Source organism: Trichosurus vulpecula, chromosome 2 (genome assembly GCF_011100635.1).
Source record: "Trichosurus vulpecula isolate mTriVul1 chromosome 2, mTriVul1.pri, whole genome shotgun sequence".
In the NCBI taxonomy this organism is placed as follows: Eukaryota; Metazoa; Chordata; class Mammalia; order Diprotodontia; family Phalangeridae; genus Trichosurus; species Trichosurus vulpecula.
Window position 1 is genome coordinate 351351312 of NC_050574.1, and position 12035 is coordinate 351363346.

General features: G+C 40.3%; 1 protein-coding gene across 1 annotated transcript; it reads left to right on the plus strand.

Moving 5' to 3' along the window:
* Positions 1–2952: 2952 nt before the first annotated feature.
* Positions 2953–4379, plus strand: LOC118838662 (sorting nexin-7-like). The gene is given in 1 exon segment (XM_036746013.1): positions 2953–4379. A coding segment is annotated over 1 exon segment (1368 nt). The 3' UTR covers positions 4321–4379.
* Positions 4380–12035: the final 7656 nt, after the last annotated feature.

The window sequence follows — 12035 nt, forward strand, 5'->3', positions numbered from 1 at the left end:
ATCAAGCAATTCTGATTTTAAGAAGATAGTTTTTGCAAAATAGAAGAAAGGGTGAGACATGGAAGATGAATCTAGAAGAGCGCCATAGTCCTGTAAGAATAGTTTCAGGAGCACAAATGAACAGAGATTGATAAGGAAGGGCAAGGATCAGGACTGAACCTCTGCACTGGTATAAGGAACTCCTCACAGGTGAAAAGGGTCCCCCTTACCACTGCAGGTCACCACCTTGTGTGAAACTTAAAGTCTTAGATAGTTGTCTGGGGTACGAATAGGTTAAGTGATATACTCATGGTCATATGGCCAATATGTGTCAGAGGCAGGGTTGGAACCAACATTTTCATGACTTAAAAGCCAACTCTCCATCCACTTTGCACACTGACTCTCCAATGAGAACAACAATACTAATACCAAGGGTAGCAAGAACAAAGAGGATTTTCTTGAAGAAAAGTGGAAGATCAAATGCTTACAATGGATGGATTGAGGGAGGCAAGATTTTACTAGTCAGCTCTGATGAGGTTCTGCTCTTTTGTTCCCAGGACAACGAGCGTTGAGTAGGAAAGGACAAAATAAAAATGTTTATTAGGCAATTGCAACAGTAGATACATGAGAAGACAGGAAAAGAGCAAGAGGCTGGTATGGTGGATAGAGGATAGGAGGCAGGAAAACCTGAGTTCAAATTCTGCCTCAGAAACATCCTTGGGTGTGACCTCAGGCAAATTACTCAACCAATTACTGCCTCGAAGCAGTATGACAAGATTATAATTGCATAGCGGTTGATGATATTCATTGGTAGAGGGAGTTGCCTCCACTAACGAGACTGCACATCTAGTAAAAATAAAAAGAGACCTAAGTACCATCAATGAGTTAAAGTTTCTAGAACCAGACAAGCTACATGCCACAGAAGAGAAAGAACTTCCAGAAAGGATTACCAAACTCTGTAAGTGGTCTTTGATAGATTGTGGAAAATTGGAGAAATGGTTCAGGACTGAAGGAGGGCATCTATCACTATTTTTTTTTAAAAAAAGGTAAAGATAGAGTCTCAAATAATAGAATGGTGATGTTGATTTCAATTCTTGGCAGAATTCAAGAATATATTATTAAATGGATGGTTTATTGAGGTAGACAGAGAGGGAAAAAGAGGGGGGAGGGAGGAAGAAAAAAAAGAAAAAGGAGGAAGGAAGGAAGGAAGGAAGGAAGGAAGGAAGGAAGGGAGGAAGGGCAGAAGGGAGGGAGGGAGGGGAAGGGAGAATTGTTGACTACAGTCAGTGTACTTCATCAAAATAAGCTTTGCCAGAAACCAGAATAATTTCATTTTCTTTTTTGACAGTATTAGTAGTCCATACAGATCACTGTTCACATAATTTCCTAGATTTCAGCATCCAAGATTAGCTTGATAGACAAAAATATTGAGCTAGTCTTAAAAGATGAAATCTAATGGAAAGAAATGTAAATAAAGGCTCATATTTGAGTTCAAAAACTCAACTTCAGAAGTTCAGGATCAGAGTGGCATAGCTAGATAGTATTCATATGGAAAATGTCTGGGTGTGTCATTGGAGTTCAAGTTCTACATGAAACTAAAATGTTATGCGGTAGCCAAAAATAAGTCAATATAATCTTGAGCCACGTTAAGACCAATATATTGTCTAGAATTAGGACAATAATAGTTCTCCTCTCTCCCCACTCTGTCTTGGTCAAGCAATGTACAATTATTAAGTTCTTATTGGATGCCGGACACTTTGCTAAGTTCTGGTCATACAAATACAAACATAAAGAAAATCCCTGCCCTTAAAGTGTGCTGGTCATGGAGTCAGGAAGACCTGAGTTCAAATCTGGTCTAAGACACCTTACTAGCTATGTGACCCTAGGCAATTCACTTCAACCCTGTTTGCCTCAGTTTCCTTATCCATAGGATGGAGATAAGAATAGCACTTATCTCCCAGGGTTATTGTGAGGATCAAATGAAATAATAATTCCAAAGTACGTAGCATGGTGCCTAGAACATAGGAAGTGCTATGTAAATATTACTTACTACTGTTACTACTGACGCTGCTGCTGCTGCTGCTGCTACTACTATTATAAATATATACATATATATGTATATATCTGTGTTCTGTGTGTGTGTGTGTGAAACGTTTTAGGAGGGACACAGACAAAACAGAAAAAAGTCCAAAAGAGGTTAACCAGAGTGGTTAAGATCCTCAAGGCCTTGTAATTCAAGCATCATTTGTGGGAACTGGGAGGGGTGGGGAACCTGCAGCCTCAAGGCCACATGTGACTTTCTAGGTCCTTGGGTGCAGCCTTTTGACTGAATCCAAGTTTTACAGAACGAATCCTTTTATTAAGGGTATTTGTTCTGTAAAGTCTGGATTCAGTCAAAAGGCTACACTTGAGGACCTAGAAGGCCACATGTGGCCTCGAGGCCTCAAGTTCCCCACCCCTGGTTCAATTTATAAAATGATGGTCAAATGGAAATGGAAATAAATATGTTTGCTTGGTCCCAGTGGGGAAAACTGGGAGCAATGGGTAGAGGTTCCAGAAGGTAATTTTTCAGGTCAATGTGAAAAAAAAATTCTAACTAGAGTTATCAAAATTATGACAGTGAGGTAAGGAGTCTTCTTATCAAGGATCTTCAAGCAAAAACTCAAAGACTGATTGTTAGACATGTTCTTATGGGGGGTGGAATTCCTGTATAATTTGGACTGGATAGTCTTTGAAATCCTTTCCAGTGCTTGTGTTAGAATACTTTATCCTCAGTTAGCAAATATATTTAACCAGAGATCAATCTTTAAAGTATAGTGCTTTCCTATCATTCTCATAGGACTAATATTAAAGCACATGCTCCAAACATATCTCTTATATTGTATTGTTCATGTTTGTTCAGGAGAAGAGAAAATTCAGAAAGGACATAAAAGCTGATTTCAAATATTAAAGACCTGTTGTCACACGGACGGGATGGACGGCGAGAGCTGGGTACCGCAGCCCTTCTCCCCGGGGCCCCCGGGCAGAGCGGGCTGCGGCAGCGGCGGCGGGGCGGGCAGCAGTAGCGGGGAGAGCCCCGCGGCGGCGGGGGGCGCCGCAGTGCTGATGCAGCCCGAGGTGCTGGACCTAGATGAGGACGAGGATGACCTGGAGGTCTTCAGCAAGGATGCCTCCCTGACGGACACGAACTCTTTTAGTCCTTTGATGCCGACATCCCCTTTATCCATGATAAACCAATACAAATTTGAAGATGAGCCAGACTCGAAGGACCTTTTCATTACAGTTGATGATCCCTAAAGCCACATTACTACGATTGAAACTTTCATCACCTACAGAGTTACAACTAAGACATCTCGGGGTGAGTTTGATTCTAGTGAATTTGAAGTTCGAAGACGTTACCAAGATTTCCTTTGGTTAAAGGGAAAACTGGAAGAAGCACATCCCACCCTCATTATTCCTCCTTTGCCAGAAAAATTCATAATGAAAGGCATGGTGGAACGGTTTAATGATGACTTCATTGAGACTCGAAGAAAGGCACTGCATAAATTCTTAAATCGAATTGCTGATCACCCAACTTTAACTTTTAATGAAGACTTCAAAGTGTTTCTTACTGCACAAGCCTGGGAACTCTCTTCACACAAGAAACAAGGTCCTGGATTGCTTAGCAGGATGGGGCAGACAGTCAGAGCTGTAACATCCTCAGTGAGAGGAGTTAAAAACCGTCCAGAGGAGTTCACTGAAATGAATGATTATATGGGAACATTTAGCCAGGAGATAAACTTAATAGACAAAATATCTCATAGAATTTACAAGGAAGAAAAGGAATATTTTGAGGAAATGAAGGAATATGGACCAATCTACACCTGGTGGTCAGCATCGGAAGAGGATCTGGTTGACTCCTTGAAAGGTGTGGCCAGCTGCATTGACAAGTGTTGTAAGGCCACTGAAAGACGGATATTTGACCTTTCTGAGATGATGCTTCCAGTTGTACACGAATATGTTCTTTATAGTGAAATATTAATGGGAGTTATGAAAAGAAGAGACCAAATTCAAGCAGAACTGGATTCCAGAGTTGAAGCTTTGACCTACAAAAAGGCTGAAAAGGAGGTGCTTACGGAAGAGATTGGAAAACTAGAAGATAAGGTGGAATGTGCTAACAATGCTCTGAAAGCTGACTGGGACAGATGTAAACAAAACATGCAAAATGATATCAAGTTGGCATTTACAGATATGGCTGAGAAAAATATCAGCTACTATGAACAATGCCTTGCCACATGGGAGTCCTTCCTTACAACTCAAACTGACCTTCATCTGGAGGAAATATCTGAAGATAAGCCTTGAGCATACCTAAGGACCTTTTGCCTAACCTTTGATGATATAGTGCCTACCAACCAAAGACATTCTTTATGGAGTGGGCTGTGTTTAATAGAACTGGGTCAAAATGCAGTCACTGTATCTAGAAAGCCAATAATCTGAAAACTCAGGTACTCCAGGGTTCTCACCTGCATTTTGATCATGGTATACATATATATATATATATTGCTTAGTTTTGATTCATTTATTCCAAAATTTTTGTCTGTAAGTACTTGCATATGTGGTAATTGTTTTCTCAAACATTCTGCCATTGGAATGTGACATTTTAAATAGGCTGTAAAGGCTCCATTGAATAAAAAGTTTAATAAGAAAAAAAATATTAAAGACCTGTTATGTTAAAGAGGGAATGGACTCCTGTTTGGTACCAAAACAAGGAGGAATGGTCTGCCTTCAAAGAGATGAATTTAGGCTTGATGTCATAAAAATCCTCTGACCAATTAGAGCTGTCCAAAAGGAAAATATGCAGCCTGAAGAGGTAAGAGAAAGAGAAGAATTCCTTGGGGATATTTAAGCAGAGACTTAACAATGACGTGACAGGCGTGTTATGATGGGGATTCCTTCATATATGGTCGGACTAGGTGGCTGCTGAGGTCTCTTCCAAGTCTGACTTTCTGTAATTCTATGATTTTTGTCTTCATAAAGGAGGAAGTTGGGGGGCGGAGCCAAGATGGCGGCTGGAAAACAGGGACCAGCTTGAGCTCCCTGCCGAGTCCCTCCAAAAACCTATAGAAAATGGCTCTGAACCAATTCTAGAGCAGCAGAACCCACAGAACAGCTGAGGGAAGCAGGGCTTCAGCCCAGGACAGCCTGGATGGTCTCTGGGTGAGGTCTATCCTACACGGAGCTGGGAGCTGGGAATGGAGTGGAGCAGAGCCCAGCCTGAGCGGCGTGGATCAACCAGACCAGGAGCCAGGGGGAGCAGGCCCTGGTGCCCTGTGTCGGTGAGCTGTGGCAGTTGCCAGTCTTCTCAACCCACAAACACCAAAGACTGCAGAGAAGGTTAGTGGGAAAAGCTGCCGTATTGCATAAGAACTCTAATATCATGCTAAGAAAATGATATTTTATTTGATGAGCAAGAGGGAACCATTGAAGGTGTTTGAGCAGCGGTGTAATGTAATTAGATCTATACTTTAGGAAGATTAATGTGGTGACAATGTGCAGAATATATTACACCAGGGAGAGACTGGAGGGAGAGAAAGCAGTTAGGAACATGTTGAAATAATCCAAATTAGTAGTAGTAAGCAGCAGCAGCAGCAGCAACAGCAATAGAGGGGTAGTAGTAGTAGTAGTAGTAGTAGTAGTAGTGGTAGTAGTGGTGGTGGTGGTGGTGGTGGTGGTGATGGTAGTAGTAATACCTGAAATGAGAGCTGATTTGGTGGTAGTTAGAATGGAAAGAGAGGTATAGACATGGAAAAAATTTTAAAGCAATAATTGATAGTAATTGATTGGATGGGGTAAACATGTGCCACGTCTTCTTACCTACTCCTCATTTTATGGATGAGGATATTAAGGAAATTCAATGATATTTTATACTTTGCCTCCTTCAGAAAAGAGAGAGCACTAGGCTTAGGATGCACAGCTTCTGAGTGTTTCTGTTTCATGCCCCCCTCCCCAAACCACCTCGCCTCCTGTGCCTGCACACAGAAATGGGCCCTTCTGAAGTATTGGGTACATGCCACACATAAACCAGTGTAGACCTACTTGGGGTTAAAGGATAAACAAATTATAAAAAGGCTTCAAAAAGGAGCAATGAGAGAAAAGCATTCCTCTGAGCTTAACAGCATACACAACACTGTCATTTAATTAACCTTAAAGATTCATTTGTAAATGCCAACATTACAAATTTATACTTGAAGGGCACAAAATCCAACCCTCTGTCGATTTTGGACACAACTTGGCACATGTGTTGAATTGTAAAATCACAAGACTGTCTCTTTTTTCTAGTGTCTGCAGTCTTTGGCTGGAGTGATGCTAATCATAAAAGAAGAAGGTGACTGTTGGTAGACATGGTAGAAGGAAATAGAGATTTGATGACTCTCCTTCCCTCCCTCACTCTGTCCCCAGGAGTGTGAATTATTTTAATTGGATCGATCATTTCCTAACAAGTACTTTAAAAAAACTTGCCACCAGGAAGACAGCCTGAATCTCTCCTGTGAATTAGCTTCCTCTTTATGACTATGTTAACACCCAAGTGCACTTCTAAAATTTAGCAGACATTATTGCCTTCTAATTATTACATACACTATATCATAGTATATTGCTAATGAGGACACATTGACATTGGACGTGAGCTCTGCTTCGAACTGAATTAAAATACCCTTAGCCAATATCCATCAGTGAGCTTATCAGAAGACTATTGCTCACTTTATAACCTACATATCAATCGGTACTGTTTGGTTTGGGATATTTCTAGATGGCATTTTGTTTGTACCACCTAATAATCTCCTGCCTATGTACCTTTGCCCAGATTTTCTACCATGCCTGGAAACCTTTGCCTCCTCACCTTGGCTTTTTGGGTTGCATGGTTTCCTTCAAAGCTTAGCTGGCTCAGGAGCTACCTCCTTCAAGAGGCTTTTCCTTCTAGTTGTAAGTGCCCACTCTCCCAAATACTTGCTTAGTCTTGACTAAATTTCTCGTATTGCATTTCCTGCTCCCGTTTTCCTCCCCAAAGGAATGTTAAGAATGGAGATTATTTTTTTTTCTTTTTATCGCTAATGTATAGTATAGCTTGCATATAGTCAAGTGCTTTATTTAAATACTTGTTAGATTGAATTGAATTTGGGGTGATTCAATGTATGTGTGTCTGTTTGCCCTTCCTCCCCCTCTCCTAAATGTATGTACTTTAGGTCATTTTTAAAGTGCATTCGAATTGTGCTGATGATGAAAAGAATTATCTTCGTGGCTCCTTAGCCTGATAATTAATAATAAGACCTAACATTTAGATAGCGCTTACTGTGTGCTAGGCATTTTGCTAAGCACCTTACATTTATTTCATGCGATCCTCACAACAACCCTAGGAGGTAGGTGCCATCATTGTCTCAGTTTGACAGATGAAGGGCTAAGTGACTTGCCCAGAGCAACACAGTTAGTAAATTTCTGGTGTCATATTTGAACCCAGGTCTTCCTGACTCCAGCCCATTGTTCCACATGGCTAGCTGGCCTAACTAGACCTATTCACAGTCTGCCCCCAGATTGCCTGTCCCGTTGTTTCTCTGACCATTCATCTTTCTTAATCTCCTGCTCCAGCCAAATGGTCTCACCTTTATAGATTTTACACTTTCCACTTCTGCTCTTTGCTCAGGCCACTGATTCCTGTCCCCCAAGAGTGACCTCTGCCTTTCTCTCTGACCTGAATTTTGCCCATCTTTATGAATCCACCTCAAATTCTTCCCCTTCCATGAAAATTTTCCCAATTCCTCTATAACATAGCATTTTTTTTTCTTCTGAAACCTAAGCACTAGTTGTCTGGACCAGGAATTTTGCTTTTTTTTTCTTGCTTTCTGGCCACTTTTTCTGACCACCATAAGTGGTCATTTTAAACTTTCCACTTAATAACTGATATTTCATAGCATTTTTTGTTTGTGAAACACTCTCTAATTTCATTTGAGCTCCGCAGAGAATGCCACAAGGTAGTTACTGCATGTATTTATTGTCCCTATTTTATAGGTGAGGAAGCTGATGCTCGGGGCAGCTAAATTATCTGCAATGGTCACATAGCTAGTAAATATCAGAGGGAGGATTTGAACCTGGGCAGCTAGGTGGCCCAGTGGATACAGCACTGGGCCTGGAGTCAGGAAGAACTGAGTTCAAATTTGGCCTAGTTGTGTGACTGTGGGCAACTCATTTAACCCTGTTTGCCTCAAATGAGCAGGAGAAGGCAATGGCGAACCACTCCAGTAGCTTGGCCAAGAAAACCCCAAATTGAGTCACAAAGAGTTGGATGTGACTGAAACTACTGAACAACAAGGATTTGAACTCGTATCTTTCTGCCTTCTCTAGCAATCTCTATACTATTATAATATTTATTCACATTTCTGTATTTATGTCTTGTTTCCCCAATATGTTATAAATATGAGGGCAGAGTCTATGTTCTAATATGCATTTTTATGTATTTCAATGCCTAACAATACCCGGAATTTAATAGGTACTGTGTTGTTTCCAAAAAAAATGGAAATGGATTAAACAAACATCTACCATTTGCTTTCTGAAAAGGACTATCCTAGGTATAGTAGAAGGTACACAGAGGAATAAAACCTGGTCTCTCACCTCAAGATTCTTTCAACCCGGTATGGACAACAATTTGTGCCAAAAAAAACCTATCAGACTGATATTTAGTTAGCATTTAACAGTAAAAAAAAAACAAGTTTACAATACTTTAACTCATTTGATATCATGTAGAATGTAATAGCTGCCACGAAAGTGCGATGAGTGCTTAGAGCAAGAATAAAGTAGAGAATGTTCAGAGAAGGAACAAAGTGTGATGAGTGTGCAGAGAAGGAACAGTTTCTTCCTGGGAGAAATCAAGGAAATCCTCACAACACAAAGCAGAGAAGGCAGGGTCTTGAAGAGGGGTGGGATTCAGAGAGGCAAAAAGTAGGGGAAGGTTATGCTCATTTGAGGGAACAGCATTGTAAAGGCGTGGGAGTGGGAAAGCATGAAGTGTGTTTAAAGTACAGCTAATAATTGAATTTTAATTGGATTTAGGGTACATGAAGATGAGAAATAGAAGATTTAAGGTGAGAAAAGTAAGTTGAGGCCAAATTGAGAAGGGCCTTGAATGCTAGACTCAAGAGCTTTAATTTTTATAAGTAATGATGTTTTCTAACTATTGAAGGTTTCTGAGGAGAAGGATAATAACATCTAACATTTATGCAGCACTTTATAAATATTATCTCATTTGGTCTCCTCAACAGCTCTCTAAAGTGATCAATCAAACTAAAAACATTAATTAAATGATTACTATTTGCCAGGAGCTATGCTAAACCCTGTGCATAGAAAGAAAGGTTTTAAAAAAAAAGTCACCCAACCCCCTAACCAAGAAGTTCAAATAGTAATGGAAGAAAAAAACACATAAATAATATACGAAGTACATATGAGATATAACATAACATAAAGGTACATACAAGATATACTCACAGTAGATAGGAGGTACCAAAGAGGTGGGCATTAGCCATTGGGGAGACAAGGAATGACCTTCTGGAGAACATAGTCCAAATTTGGGGGACCCTGAGTCACACAATGCAGAAAGTGTACTCAAGTCATATCAATATTCCTGATTGATCCAATCAGGCCAGTTATGCCAAAGGAAGGTCCAATGAGGCAAGTTATGCCAAAGGAAGAGAAATTAGACCTTTGGTGTCAAGCCCACAGGATTACACCTGGTCCTGTCAGGGTCTTTAAGGATTCATTTTTGTACTTTAAGTGCCAGTGTCATTCCCATTTGGAGAAATATCCATGCTGTGTAGAATAAATATTTGTACTGATGGTCATGTATTATCTTGTGTATAAACTGAGTCAATAGTTTTCATGGAAGCCTATCATAGCCACTTGTAACCTCTTAGGTTGCCTGATAAAAGTTTCAAAAACATTTTTCCCTTGCTAATTATTTTAGAGGTCTTACCCTTGGAGGCTTTGTCCCTCTTGACCTCCACCATAAAAGCAGCTTCTTCAAGTCCAGTCTTAGGAGAGTTTACTTGAGGTAATATGGACCTCCCAAAGTTGGTAAATCTGTCTTGAGGTAGCTAAGTGGTACAATGGATAGAGTTTTGTATATAGACTCAGGAAGACCTGAGTTCAAGTCACCTCCTGACCATCTGTGGAATCATGAACAAGTCACACACTCTCTCCCTGACTCAGTTTCCTCATCTGTAAAATGGGACTAATTTACCTTCAAGGATTATTACGTGGATAAAATGTGAAAATATTTGTAAGACACTTCACAAACCTTAAAATTCTGTATAAATAGTAGCTATTACTTTTATCATTGCCTAAACGTTCAGAGAAACTGTATGAGTCCAGTCTTATGTATGTAACCTGGCATGTCGGTGTATCCCAGACATTCAAGGCTAACTCAAAAGTAAGACTTTGTTAATGATATCAGAAGTAAGGCCTTTTCTATGTGTGACCTTAAAATCCCTGGGAATAATAATATTAAATAATGACATTAAGGAATAGGCCCTGCCATCGTGCCCTAAGGACCATGGGACCTATCCATCTGACTTACAGCAGAAACTATCCATGTGTATTGTCTCTTCTACTAGACCGTGAGCAACTTTGGAGCAGGGCCTTTCTTACTTTTCAGTTTGCATCTCAGTCCTTTACATATTTCTACTGTTGTTCAGTTGTTTTTGGTCATGTCCAACTCTTCATGACCCCATTTGGGGTTTTCTTAGTGGAGATACTGGAGTGGTTTGCCATTTCCTTCTCCAGCTCATTTTACAGAAATCTGAGGCAATAATATTAAGTGACTCGCCCAGGGTCATGCAGCTAGTAAGTGTCTGAGGCTGGATTTGAACTCAGGAACTCAAGCTTTATCCACTTTATCCACTGTGCCACCTAGTCACTGCTTTGCACATAGTAAGCACTTATTAAGTGCTTTATTCATCTATTCGTATGTAAGCAAGAGATAGATAGTCACAAATTGCACCAACGCTAAAGATTCACTACTGCCTGTCCTCAACAGACATGGATGCTCTGTGGCACAAGAGATAAAGTGTTAGATCTGGAATCAAGAAGACTTGAGTTCAAATCCCATTTCAGACACTTATCAGTTTGTAATCCCAGGCAAATTAATGAAAATGTCTCTGCCTAAGTTTCTTCGTCTGTGCAAGGGGGATAATAATAGCATCTGCTTAACAAGGTTGTGAGTATCAAATGAGATGAACAAACATAACACACTGTGTAAATCTTAGAACTCTATATGATGTTGTTGGTCAGTCATTTCTGACCCTAAATGAACCCATTTTGTGGTTTTCTTGGCAAAGACACTGGAGTGTTTTGCCAGTTCCTTCTCCAGTGGATCCATTTTGTCAGACAATCAAAGGTTAAGTAACTTGCCCAGGGTCACACAGCTAGGAAATGTCTGAGACTGGATTTGAACTCAGAGTACCGGGCCTGGAGTTAGGAAGACCTATCTACTGAACTACCTTTATATAAATATAGGCCTTTATGGCGATTTATATAAATGCTAGTTGTTATATACCCATGAAGGCCATCACAGGCCTAGGAGGAATGTCAGAGGCTTTTCTACCATGTTCAGACTGGGCTAACTCTTATGCCTCCCCCAGTAAATTGCTCTTGGATATACAAGTCATAAATTGAGCTTTTATCGCACATTTTAGTGGCATGGTACTAAAGTATACTAAACAACCATCCGGTCCTAGAACAACCTCTATATGTCTCAAAATTAGACTCTCAGAACCATGATACATTCTGCATCTTCTCTTAATTAATTATTCCTAATGATGCCCTCTGTGGTCAAGCAGCACAAATCTAATCTCCTTCCACAGGATGACTTTTAAAATACTTGGAAGCTCTTCTAAAGTGTCCCTTATTTTCTCTTCTCTCTGGGGTACTTGAAGGAATAGCCTCAGTCAGGGATGGAGAACCTGTGGCCTTGAAGTCACATGTGGAATTCAAGGTCCTTGGGTGGGGCCTTTTGATGGAGTCCAAGTTTAACAGAA